The sequence below is a fragment of the Narcine bancroftii genome, chromosome 11 (genome assembly GCF_036971445.1).
Source record: "Narcine bancroftii isolate sNarBan1 chromosome 11, sNarBan1.hap1, whole genome shotgun sequence".
NCBI lineage: Eukaryota > Metazoa > Chordata > Chondrichthyes > Torpediniformes > Narcinidae > Narcine > Narcine bancroftii.
In genome coordinates, this window is record NC_091479.1 from 18,855,198 (window position 1) to 18,869,388 (window position 14,191).

The window sequence follows — 14,191 nt, forward strand, 5'->3', positions numbered from 1 at the left end:
CTAATTAGCTAACCATACACAGATTTATACATATGAAATTAGCCAACCCTAGATAGAATGAGTCAACTCTGCATATCAAGAGACTGTAGCCCTGAGAATCAGGAAGGTGTGAATAAGGACAATAACATGAAGGGACACCGACAGGATACCCCCCCTGGTCCTCCAAGTATTCTGAAATTGCACGTAGGCAGGCAGGATTGCCTAATGCCAAACCTCTCCAGCAGGAGGCAGAAGAATGTAAGGGGGAGGGTATTCCTACACTGAAATCAACTGTATAAAAGTTGGGTGAGCCCCAGTGTCTGTGTGTATTCCCAGGGTAAGGGGAAGCACCCAACTTTGCATTGTTGTAGTAATAAATGTTCTTTGTTCTCAATTTTTGTCTCGAGCAATTTCTTTAAAGGTACTTTAATTCCTAACAAATGGGGGCTCGTCCGGGATCACACTCCCTCCACTGACAGAGTACCCCGACGACGAGAGTAGGTGCACCCCGGCTGATTCAGCTGGACTCACGGGCGACGGGTGGCTGGTCAGTGGAAGAAGCGAGTGATATCCGAGAAGAGGCATTGAGAACAAACGGCGGAAGGACGCGCGCTAGAGCAGTACTGCCAGAACTCGGTAAGAGTATTTTACTTGTTCCTAAGCATGGGAATAGCGGGCAGTAGAGATGAGAGTCCTGACACAGGACGTGACCACCAGATAGCTATGTACAGCCCGCTTGGGTTGATGTTATCTGAGTGGGGCACAGGAAAGACCCGTGGTAAAGACAAACTGACAATGGTCAGGTATTGTTGTATTGAATGGGTTAAATACCCGGTTAAAGGGAGCTCCGTGTACTGGCCAAAATTCGGATCCGAGGATGAATGGATGTGTAAAGCTTTGAACCTATGGCTCTATCAAAACCAGAAAGACAATGTTGAGAGCAGGGAATATGCAGCCTGCTGGCTCAAGGGATCCATTGAACAGCTGGTTTTGAATGAGAAAGAATTCAGGGATAAGAGAGAGGAGGAACCTTTTGTCCCTGAATCACAGGGTTGGGATGTGTTACATTCCCTCCCTCCACCTTATGTTCCTCCTATGCCGGCTCCTATCTTTCCTTCCCCTCCTATGACCTACCCTTCTGCACCTTCCCCACCTCCCCCACCACTAGAGAAGAGAGAAGAGAGCAGGAGTGGTATGATAACTTGCTCACAAAGCACTCGATTACCACCTCTGTTGGCAGGAGAGAGAGGTAACTTTAATTCAGAACAGCGTGAGACTCTTCAGGAAGAAAGGGCAGAACCCTTTGATTCATTTCCCAGGGAGCAGGAACCCAGACCTAATAAGCCAGAAACCAATTGGATGAGACCACTGCGGGAAGTTCCCATGGGAGAGGGTCTCGGTTTCGTAAATGTGCCCCTGACCAGTACTGAAGTGTGTAACTTTAAGAAAGAACTGACCTCCCTGATAGAAGATCCCCAGGGATGTGCCGAACAGTTAGACCAATTTTTGGGACCATATATATATACAATATGGGGGTCTCGACATAGAATCCCCAGCAGGGGAACAATTGGTACTAACAGGTTTTGTTACCAACTCAGCCCCAGACATTAAGAGAAAATTACGAAAGACAGAAAATTGGCATGAGCAGGGAATAACCCAGCTTCTACAGATCACACAAAAAGCATTTGTCCAGACATCTGAGGATAAGCAGAAAGCAAAGGCTAACATTTTGATGCAAGCAGTTAAAGGAATAGTAGATGAGTAACATGAAAAAAAAAGGCAGGGACTGTGTGCCAGCTCCTGAATGTTGGGAGAAGTGCAGGGAGTGGGAGAGTAGAGACCAGAGATAATTTCATAAATCACGACTTCCCACTTCAGTCACTGACCAATATTGATTAAAATTCATGCTAAAAATTAAATGTCATAAATGATCGTTTTTCAATACTGTAGAATTAGCGAATTTAACTACCAGTTAATTCCAATTTATGAAATAAATTGTATTTAAATGTGATTTTGCACAGGGAGTACCTGAGAGTTGAGTGATGTTATAACATTTGCAGGGAGAAATGTTTGCGCAAATAGGGTGAGTTCTATACATCTTAACTTTAAGTGTATGTGAGATAAAGAAAGGATCTGATGTGTAAAGTGGCTGGATCAGCCAGTTGAAGGGGGAGTGTGCATGTCCCTTTAAGTGCACTGTGGCACTTGAAATTGAGGCTTCAGGCTCTTGTCTTGCAGTTAGAGGTATGGAGCCCTATCAACACATTTAATACATTTCTTCTACACATTCAGCAGTCAAGGTCCGTGAGTTTAAAGATCACCCACCTCTGGAGAATAAAGATACCTCTGGGGATTCCTATGGGGATTCCTATAAGTTTAATCATTCATTTCTCTGGTGCATTTTCCTCTGGAGTGAAATTAATGCCTCAGCACAATTTCTCTGTATTGCCGCTGTTATTTAATTCATGATAACTTTCCCCCATTCATCAGGTTTATATTTAAATCCGGTAGTGCAGAAGTTACATTGTAAATAATCACGGAGGTAAACCCTGCGCGACTGGATTCAGCTTAATGGAGAAATAAACCTGCGAACTGGTCTATGGTGCTGTGTGAGTACTGCAATAGGTGGAATATGATTTAAATTGGTGGCATCGTTCAGAACAATTGGGTGCATAAGAATAATAATATCATTAAGAACTCACAGATCTTGTACCGGATGCTATTCAGTACATCTTGACTTAAGGACTGGAGAAATTGGCATGTTAGAATGAGATTGGCATGGCACCAATATTTCTTGATTCAATAATGACTCCACAAGCTCCAGGATTCATGCAGCAGAACTTTTAAGTGGAATATAATAGAAACTAGCCTGTACTTAAATTATTGTGTGTGCAATCTTCATAAGAACATCTTTTAACTTTTTTTGGTGCCTGTTTTACAGACTGTTTTAAATAAGGCCAGCTCCTGTGAGCTGTGGCACAAGGCATTTTACTTAAGGCAGAACTAAAGGTTGAATATGTTTCAAGTTCTCTTGCAGGGGCTCTTGTGCTGCAATGTCTGTTATGTACTCACTCTAACAAATTGGAGGGTTGTGCCCCATACAGACAAGCAGCTCCAACTGCATTTTAATAAGGTCTAACATATTCAAAACCCATGCAAATATGGTTTGTGTTTCATTTTACAATTTTTACACTAACACAAAGGAAAGTCAGATTGTTACAAAGTGCCGTAATTTAACATTTTTTTTTCGTTTCTTTAATGGTTTATTCAGTTATTGTTGTATTTTATTGCTGTTTTCAATGAGCTTTACATTTATTGTGGTTTATTCAGTTATTGTTGTATTTTATTGCTGTTTTCAATGAGCTTTACATTTATTGTTGTTTATTCAGTTATTGTTATATTTTATTGCTGCTTTCAATGGGTTTTACTTTCATTGTTGTTTTACTCATTTTTTGGAATATTGTTCGTTAATGTTTTAAGTCCCCCTGGAATAGGGGCAGCAGAGGTTACAATTGTGCTCCTTTAGAATGTAGACAGGGCATAGATTTAATGTATAGTCACAGTGGGATACAAGGGATTCCAATACGGACCAGGGGAACTGAACAGCTTTAGTGGAGTACATCTAATTTGTATCTTAGCCTACACAGGTATTAGAGACAAGACTTTTGAGGCGATAGCACAAAGGACATGGTGGGACAAAGACAGACAGAATGGTAGTCAGGATTGTACATGTAGCAGAGAGAGAGAGAGTTGACACATATGCTAATGTACACAGACAGGCTGCAACTCACAAGTTCAATGATACATATGCTAATGTTAGCAGACAAGCTGCAACACACAGTTAAATCACAAGAAACAATCCCCCCCCCAGCTTGGTCACCTTTCATCACCCCGTGAAGGGGAGCACCAGTTACCAACAACGTGAGCTGCTTGACACTTTAATATCAGGCTCCACACAGCCTTCGGAGATCGGTGGCCCTAGGGTTCGGGGCTGAAGAGGACATCAGATACTAGCCACAATTCAACGGAACCGCCTGACTACTGCTACTCGTTCGCTGCTGAAGGGAGCGTCTCTCACAGACTTCGTCAGGACAACGCTTACAAAAGTTTGGTGGTTCAAAGACACTGCTTCAATGTTTCAACGTGTGGGCTGGACTAGACTCTTTACTGAGAACTGGAGCCTGATACTCACAACCCTAATAAGCAGCTGGACTCGCTACTCTGACCTTCATGGTGCTCCCCTACCTAAAGACTTTACACAGGTGTTACAATTCAGTTATTGACCAGCTGGGTAAAACTACACCTTACACTTGAAAGATCAGTATTACTGATCTAAAAGAAAAGTGAGGAGGGGGGGGGGGGGAATCAGTCACACTGACACTAGTAACCAAAGATCAGTAACACTGATCATGGTGAAAGATCAGTATTACTGATCTAAAAGAAAAGTGAGGATTGTGAGAGATGGGAAAATTGACCTAAAATTATGAACATGGAAGAAACTAAAGTTCATCAGTAAAATGGCTGTAACCAGTTCAAACAGGATAAGCTTGGGGCTTAGGATGCAGGAAAGCAGAGTCAGCACGATTAACATAAGAATCTTCTAGTCTTTGTGACAAGACCATAGGACTAAGATAAGGAATGGTAAGGTACAATAGAATGTAGGAAGTTGAGGTAGTCTGGATCAGATAAGGGTCTCCTAGCCCTGGACAGAAGTACCAAGTCATACATTTCTAATTAGCTAACCATACACAGATTTATACATATGAAATTAGCCAACCCTAGATAGAATGAGTCAACTCTGCATATCAAGAGACTGTAGCCCTGAGAATCAGGAAGGTGTGAATAAGGACAATAACATGAAGGGACACCGACAGGATACCCCCCCTGGTCCTCCAAGTATTCTGAAATTGCACGTAGGCAGGCAGGATTGCCTAATGCCAAACCTCTCCAGCAGGAGGCAGAAGAATGTAAGGGGGAGGGTATTCCTACACTGAAATCAACTGTATAAAAGTTGGGTGAGCCCCAGTGTCTGTGTGTATTCCCAGGGTAAGGGGAAGCACCCAACTTTGCATTGTTGTAGTAATAAATGTTCTTTGTTCTCAATTTTTGTCTCGAGCAATTTCTTTAAAGGTACTTTAATTTCTAACAGTTTGCTTTTTCCTAACTTTTTTCCTCTTTTCCTGGAGAGGGCTGGTTTTCCCGACCGGCCACTACTCCATCACGTGACTCGCTCCAGAGGCTGGTTTCTTAAGATACTGCCTTTCTTAAGACAATATTCTGCAAAGACCCACCTTCTTGAGATTGATCAACGATGGTTGTGAACATAGTTCAGCCCATGATGTTGTGTTAATCCATGTAAACCTACTGTGCAACAATCCAATTTTGCCTACCTTACACCCTTAACCCTCTGTTTTTCTCATGTATACGTGCCTATCTAAGAGTCTATTGAAAGTCCCCATTGTACCAGCCTCCATCACCTCCCCTAGCAATGCATTCCAGTCACCCATCACACTCTGACACTTTCCTCGACTTATGCTTGGGCCATTAGTCAAAGCTCCAAAAGAAAGAGGATTGCATGGGGAATGAGATGATCCTGATCATATCTGGTCTGGGAATGTCCTTTTTGTAATAACTCACTCCATGAATTGCCTGGCTGTATCTTTGCAAAAATGGACCCAAATCACATTATAAAATAGTTGAAAAGTAATCAATTTTCAATTGCAAAAACGTTGTACTGAATTTAAATTTCTTTTTAGGATGGCACGGTTGGCATTGTGGTTCGCCCCCCTACTTTACAGCACGAGCGATAGGGAACAGGGTTCGAATCCCACATTGTTCTGTAAGGAGTTTGTATGTTCTCCCTGTGTCTACGTGGGTTTCCCCCCCCCCCCCACCCCCCCCACCCCGAGGGCACCAGGTTCCTCCCACCGTTCGAAACACACTGGGGGTGTAAGTCAATTGGGTGTAAATTTGGCGGCACAGACTTGTGGTCCAAAATGGCCTGTTACTGTGCTGTATGTCTAAATTTAAATTTCTAGGAATCGTCTCGACATCTAAACATTGAATGTAAATTGTAAAGAGCTAATCCCTGAAGCATAGTCTTCTCAGGGATAGTCAGGGGAAGATTGTGCCTCGTGAGCCCAAATAGTCGTTTGAGGTGACAAAACAGATCGATGAAGGTAGTCGTTTTTTTTATTTTGACATGCAGCACAATCCCTTCTGACCCACAAGTCCGTGCTGCCCAATTATACCCAATGGACCTAAACCCCAGTATGTTTTGAAGGGTGGGAGAAAACTGGAGCCCCTGGAGGAAACCCATGAGACATGGGGAAAATGTACTAACTCCTTACAGACAGTGCAGGATTCGAACCCCAGTCCCGTAAAAGCGTGCCGCTAACCACCACGCTCGCCGTGCCACCCATAATAGATGTGGTGCATGTGGATTTTAGTACGGAGCTTGACAAGGTTCTGCCCAGAAATTCATGAGGCATGAGACCCATGGAAACTTGGCTGTGTGGCTTCCAAATGGGCTTGCCTACAGAAGGCAGGGGTTGGCATGGATGGATATTCGGCCTGCAGATTGGAGATTGATGATTTGCAGGGCTCAGTTCTGGGACATGTGATCTTTATAAATCACTTGGATGAAGACGGGAAGGAGTGAGTGAGTAAATGGCATGGATGTGTGGGTAGGTGTAGGTTATTGCAGGCTACCCCGGGATATAGATAGGACAGAGTTGAGTGGAGAAGTGAGATGATACACTGTGGATGATCAAACCTGAAGGCATAGGTTAATGATTAGCAGTGTGGAGGGATCTTGGAGTCCAAGTCCACGGATCCCTCGATGTCGCAGCGCAAGTTGATAGAGTGGTTAAGAAAGCCTATGGCATGTTGGCCTTCATTCGTCAGAGGTTTAAGAGCCAAGACCTCCACAAAACTCTAGTTAGACCCACCGAGAGCATTGCGTTCAGCTCTGGTTGCTTCATTATGGAAAAGATGTGGAGAGGGGACAGGGGAAATTTACCAGGATGCTACCTAAATTGGAGACATGTTTTCATAGTAAGATTGAGGAAGCTAGGACTTTTGAGTGATGAAGGATGAGACACTTTATAGAGGTGTATAAGATTTTCTACACAGGTGGAGTAGAAAGCTAGCATTTTTTGCTAGGGGAAATGTCAGAGGTAGATTTTTTGGGGGGGCTTCTTGGAAACCACTGCTGGAGGTGATGGTGGAAGCTGAAACAATAGGGACATTTACAAGACTCTTTGACAGGTACGGGATGTAAGAAAAATGGGGTGCTCTTAACTGGGAGGGAGGGAAGGGTGAGATTGACCGAGGAGTTGGTTTACATAATATTGTGGGCCAAAGGGCCTGTACTGTGCTATACAGTTCTATGTTCTGAGGTGGAATCCTCTCTATATATTATGTGTTCACCAGCTCCTATTTTCCTGCCATGTGTTCTCCGTTAGTTAGATCCAAGAGCTATTTGATGCACAAAATACAATTTCTATTTTGTTTAATTAGCAAATATTTTCTAACACTCAATAATCAATAAAACAAAGAATTAAAAACACTCTCATACTCTGTTGTGGATCCTACCATTTTCCAATGACACAAATGAACTCAGGGATCAAATATCTAATGGGAATACTACTCTTGTTGTATTTCATCAGTTGAATCCCTAATGAGGGGTTGGTGATTCTTTGGCTTGGCTTCGCGGACGAAGATTTATGGAGGGGGTAAAAGTCCACGTCAGCTGCAGGCTCGTTTGTGGCTGACAAGTCTGATGCGGGACAGGCAGACACGGTTGCAGGGGAAAATTGGTGGGTTGGGGTTGGGTGTTGGGTTTTTCCTCCTTTGTCTTTTGACAGTGAGGTGGGCTCTGCGGTCTTCTTCAAAGGAGGTTGCTGCCCGCCGAACTGTGAGGTGCCAAGATGTACGGTTGGAGGCGATATCAGCCCACTGGCGGTGGTCAATGGGGCAGGCACCAAGAGATTTCTTTAGGCAGTCCTTGTACCTCTTCTTTGGTGCACCTCTGTCACGGTGGCCAGTGGAGAGCTCGCCATATAACACGATCTTGGGAAGGCGATGGTCCTCCATTCTGGAGACGTGACCCACCCAGCGCAGCTGGATCTTCAGCAGCGTGGACTCGATGCTGTCAGCCTCTGCCATCTCGAGTACTTCGATGTTAGGGATGAAGTCGCTCCAATGAATGTTGAGGATGGAGCGGAGACAACGCTGGTGGAAGCGTTCTAGGAGCCGTAGGTGATGCTGGTAGAGGACCCATGATTCGGAGCCGAACAGGAGTGTGGGTATGACAACGGCTCTGTATACGCTTTGTGAGGTTTTTCAGTTGGTTGTTTTTCCAGACTCTTTTGTGTAGTCTTCCAAAGGCGCTATTTGCCTTGGCAAGTCTGTTGTCTATCTCGTTGTCGATCCTTGCATCTGATGAAATGGTGCAGATGGTGCATGCGTGCACAGACAACTTTAACTATCAACATGCTTAACAATAGCTGGGAATATGCAGTGAATTCAACAACTGTTGCCACTGGGGGAAGGTGTTCAGGGAAGGGAAGGCTGCTGAGCAGTGACAATGTAGTGGTCGAGTCCAAAAAGCTTCACTTCAATCAGTTTGCCTTTCTTGGTAGCTTGAGAACATTGTGAGCATAACTTTCACACCCAGGACTTGATTTAGAACCCTACCAGGTAACACCTTGAAATGTGATCTGCTTTGTTACACAAGACGCAGAAAACAAAATCACTGGAAGAAACGTGAACTTGTAAGAGGATTGGGAGAAAAAAAAATTATCAGAAAATTAAATCTGCTTTGGTCACTCGTATTTAATTTATGGGTTATATTTCATCAGTTCTCTCTCCCCAATAAGCCATCAACAGATCTTAGGCCTTTATACAAGCAGCACTGCAGCAGCCAAGGTAGAAGGGTGAACAAAATTATAAAAAAGAAAGGCTAAGATAGAGGCAAGACAGTTGTTTCCACTGCTAGGTGAGACTAGAACAAAGGGACATAGCTTCAAAATTCAGGGGAGTAGATTTAGATCAGAGATGGGGAGGAACTGCTTTTACCCAAAGAGGGGTAAATCTGTGAAATTCTCTGCACGAAGAAGCAGTTGAGGCTGTCTCATTATACTGCAACCCTAACCCTAATATCACAGACATTCAACATCTCCTCACTTGTCAGGAAGGCGCAATGGTGATTGCACTTCCTGAGAAGACTGAAGCAGGCAAGGCTACCGGCCACCATTATGTCAACCTTCGACAGGAGCTCTATTGGGAGCATCCTTGTTGCAGAGAAATGGATCGGAGGTCAATCCATAGGAAGTAGGGTGGGGCAGCTGTCGGGGGAGGTCGGAGCCGGGGCGGCCGACGGGGTGACAGCTGGTGCAGGCTGTCACAGCCAGACTGCCACTCCTGCATCGGAGCCACTTTCTGCGGCTCAAAACACGGCATAGCAACGGCCGTCTTCCCTACCCATAATCCCCCGTGCAGGTGGAACTTTTGTGGGAAACACCTGCACGGGGGATTATGGCTAGGGAAGACGGCCATTGCTAAGCCGCATATTTATGACGGTGGCGCTGCGGCACCAGTTGTCCTACCTCCATCAGATCCGGAGGTGCTACGAGGCACCTCTGGATATGAATAGGCCCTTTCAGGAGGACCAGGCAATGCTGCAGCCTGAAAGGTAAGTCCAAGAGTTAAGATCCGCTCTTGCCGCAGCCTAACACTGTTTCGTCAGGTTGTAAAATCAGATGACAATAAACTTGATTTGGTCAGCAAAAAGCACGCAGGCACACCTACATGGTTTTTGCTTATACCATGAAGAAGGGCTCGCCAGGTCGTTAATATATCTACCCCCTATGTGAATTCCCCCAGGATTTCTGTGTGTTTTTACAACAATCAGGGCGTCTGCAGACTTCAGGGTTGCTCCCCAATAACACTGGTCAGGCAGTTTGCTTTGCATACTCAACTCCTATATTCTTTCTGCTAAGAAACTGGAACACTGCAAGGGGTAAGGGTTCATTTGTACACAGGGCCCAGTCTCCAACTCACTGCACCTTCTTGGTTTCACAGTTGCATGAAGAATTTGACAATCAATAAACAATATTCTGCAATTAATTTCATTTAATGACACCAGTCAAAGGAAACACTACCAAATCCACTGACATGGGAAGTTAGGTAGAAATGTATATGTCTTTTAATCAAATTTCTCTGACCTGGGCAATCCATCTGTATTCTGCATTCTCTGGAGTCGATCCAACATATCTTGTGTAGGTCCACCTCCCCCATCACCAAACCCAAAGAGGAATGCACTGTGATTAACGCGACCTTTATCCTTGTTATTTTTAACCGTATTCAGCAGCTGCAACAGGGAAAGGATTTATCAAATTGGGAAAGACACATTCAGCATGGCCCTTCAGCCCATCTCGTTCATAATGACCACCAAACCTCCATTTACAGGCATCCTGTTTTGTTTCTCTCCCCCCCCACCCATTCTCTCCACATTCCCATCAACTCCTCCCCTCACCTATGTACTTGTGGCCATTTACGGAGGCCAATTGACCGAATGACCTACATTTCCTTGGGATGTAAAAGGAAATTGGAGTACTTAGAAGTCCATGCAGTGCAGAGATAGATTTTAAACAGTGAATTAAAATGATAAAATTCAGGGGGAATTCCCAGATATAGTCAGAGGGTGGTGAGTCTGTGGAACTTGTTGCCACGGGTGGCTGCGAAAGCAAGGTCGTTGGGTGTATTTAAGGCAAAGGTTGACAGGTATTTGATTAGATTAGTCAGGGCATCAAAGGTTACGAAGAGAGGCCAGAGAGTGGGGCTGAGTGGGAGAATGCATCAGCTCATTGCAAAATGGCAGAGCCAACTTCTGCTCCTCTATCTTGTGATCTAGTGAGCCGAAGGAATGGCTTAAACTGTTTAGGCAGATGAAATGGGGTCATGACGTCAGCCTTTTTATAGCACCGTACAGCATGAAATCAGAGCTGGAAGAACGTTGTCTCAAAAGGTGCTGTAGGGTAAAGCACTGTATCTCTAATAGAATGAGTTTTTGAAGGGGAAAAAGGGTAAATTCACAGGGTTGTAGACTTAAAGAAACTAAATGGATTACCACAGGGAACTAGCCAAAATCTGTTCATCTTCACCAAGTGTGTGAGGAGTGGAATTAGTCAGGGAAAATGGGTGTCTCTACCCTGAAGCAATTACAGGACCTGCAGAAAGGAAGTACAGTAAAACCTCGTTAGAAGGTGGGAGTTGGGGGTCCCAGGTTTCATACCACGTTACAGATGAGTCGCGGAACAGATGCATATGTGTCAGAGTGCCCATGGATAATCAAACCGAAATATTTCCAGTTTTCAAAGGATCCACTATCTATAACTAACAAATTCAATGAAAGAAAGCAAGCGCATTCTTTTAATATTGGTAGCCTGAATTTTAATCAACTTATTTGCAAAGTTTGGGGTCCACAGACCCGCGCTTATAAGCGATTCCTCGGATTAACGAATCGGGTTCTAACAAGGTTTCACTGTATTTAATTTTAAAAATGAGTGCAAAACCATAAATATGAATAAACTGGAACTCAAGACTGCAACAAACAATATAGAGAAAACCAAATTAAATGGCAGGACAAAAAAAAAATCAGAATAGAGTTCAGGATTCTGTTGGTTTTGGAGATGTCCGATTGTTAAGATTTTAATGAACGCATGAAACAATTATCTTTGCAATTAAAACAAAGAAATCACATGTTAAGCAAAAATTATGAAATGAACAAATCTTTAAACATACAGACAGCAATGAACATTTTAAAATTTAATAAAAAAATTTCTGCTGTCACTGGGGCAATTTAATTTACATATAAATTACTATTTGTTGGACTACTTTTATTGAAGTTTAAGTTTTTCCCAGGGCAAAATATTATAAGAAAATTAAAGATAACAGTTCTGAACAAGAAATACAATCGCTCACGGTTAGTGAAGTAGGTCACTGTGCAACAAATCTTAATATGTTCAAATTTTGCTGTTCCTTTGGACCAAAGCTTGACAGATAAGATTGGCAGCTTTGCAACTGAGTGTATTAATGAACTCAAGATGCTCCAAGAAGCCGACATATTTTGTAGAGGTGTTTAAGCCCGAGAATCTTGTCCATCCTTTTAACCTTCAAGAATTTCCTGCATCAACTAGTTCCTAACAGACTTAGGCATTCTCCGGTGTCATGCTTTCACTTCGTTTTTACTGTTGAATTGGACGCATCTTCTCAGTGCATGTAATCAATTACAAGAAAGGAGGACAGTTCTGTGAGATAGCACACTACTGCACTCCAGTTACAGGAATCTGCATTTCTCTTACCACACACATCAATTCAAGAAAGCAACCCCCGCGGGGCTGCAGGAGCGCGAGTCAAGTTGCCTGCTCACAAAGCCATGGCAGAAAAATTTTTTTTTACAACTTGCAAGTTAAGTGGCATGAAAGACACGCTTCTTCGTGCATGGAAATGTTGGCTTTCCTCATCCGTCACATTTTGATCCTTGCTGGTTCCCAATCCACTAGCACCTCAAATATGTCATTGTCATATGCAGCACCCCCATTTATCTCTGTAATCTACTCCTATCATAGAATATCACGCTCCTCTAATTCTGGGTGCTGGCACCCTGACTAAGACCCTCTGGTGCCAAGAGTACCTCGAAATTCCATTCTCATTCTGAAGTCTCACTCTCTTTATGAAGGTCTGCTTCTGAGCCCAACCATTTGGTCACCCATTCCAATTCCGTGCACCAAACTTTCTCCTGCAAAATTTACCATAAAAGAGACAATGTAAATCCAACTTCTGCCGAGGCTTTGCTGGTCAGCCAACAATCTTTTTCTCATCCACCACCCTCTCCGAGGCTCTATACGCATTATGGAGAAAGGTGAAGACTGAATTTTTACAGTGACTGCCACAAGTTCCAGAGAGCCATCAAAGGAGTCAGCATGGATATCAAGCACATAATCCCACCCGAGCCACTTTTATTCCCCCCCTATGTTTCCATTGTCAGTTCTCTCCCATTTTACCGATCACTTGTACTCTGGGGGCAATTTACAGTGGCCTGCCAACCAGGACATTTTTGAGACGTGGGAGGATATTGGTGCACTCAGAGTGAACCCACATACCCCCCCCAAAGTCTTCAGTGAACCAGAGTCGATCCCCTGATTTGATGGTTATGGTTGAGCTGTTGGTATGCAGGGCTGTGAGATTCCAGTTGCGGTGGAGTACCATTCTGCGGTTGTCGATGGCCCATAGAGCCTCATGGATGTCCAGTCCTCAGCAGCCAGACTGATTGGCACGGCAATTCAGATGGTGTGCTCCACAATGGAACCATTAAATGATCCTTGAGGCTTCACGAATGGACACACTTGCTGAGACATGATTTACTAAGGCTGAGTGTAACATAAGGATGACCTTGGATAGATCAGTAAAAACACAATGCTGGAGAAACTCAGCAGGTCAGACAGTGTACAAAGATAAAGATACAAAACCAACGTTATGTAGATCAGTGTTCCCTGCATGTTTGAAGTGAGTGGGAAATTGACGTCATCGTGTACTCTAGATAGCACGGGAAGCAGGTTTGTTCATTATATGTCTTTGGATACAAATCCTGCAGTTCTATTTCAAAAGGAAAAATAGAGCCTCTTCACAAAATGTCATTCACAACCTCCCTCCCCTTAATTTTGCATCCCTCAGGTCGGTTTGGCTTGTACTTACTTCCTCAACCTTGCAGTTCATTTCGTAGGAGTTCCCAGGAGGAAAGTGAGAGAGTACACTGGAGCCATCAATTCCTTCCCAAAAGAATGTGTGATGCTGTTAAGAGTCACCAAGAACAAAGGGAAAGAAAATATTACTTGACATGAAATGGAACACGAGGCAGCAGAGCTTTTGAGTTTAAAGTCCACGTTGAAACGATCACAAAATGCAGGTAGCTCCCCGACTTACGATGGTCAGACTTACAATTTTTCAAAGTTCGAATCCGTACTTCCAATTTCAAATTCTGATCTGTTCCCGTGTTTGCGATATGCGGTAACTACTCTCACCATCCAGCAGTTAATTTTAGTTCAGTGCTTCAAACATGCCCAGCGTGCTTTCAGCTGTGTATATCAATGGCTTTTTTTTTAGTGTGGAATAAAGGTATTCAAAATTTAATTATTAAAAAACAGTA

General features: G+C 43.7%; 1 protein-coding gene across 1 annotated transcript in view; it reads right to left on the minus strand.

The window, feature by feature from the left end:
• Window positions 1–14,191, minus strand: part of man2c1 (mannosidase, alpha, class 2C, member 1) — a 105,900-nt gene that overhangs the window by 49,918 nt on the left and 41,791 nt on the right. The window contains exons 12-13 of the mRNA XM_069902252.1: window positions 13,741–13,836; window positions 10,209–10,354 (exon numbers count right to left, since the gene is read on the minus strand). Coding sequence (XP_069758353.1) covers window positions 10,209–10,354; window positions 13,741–13,836 — 242 coding nt within the window. The remainder of the gene's footprint in view (window positions 1–10,208; window positions 10,355–13,740; window positions 13,837–14,191) is intronic.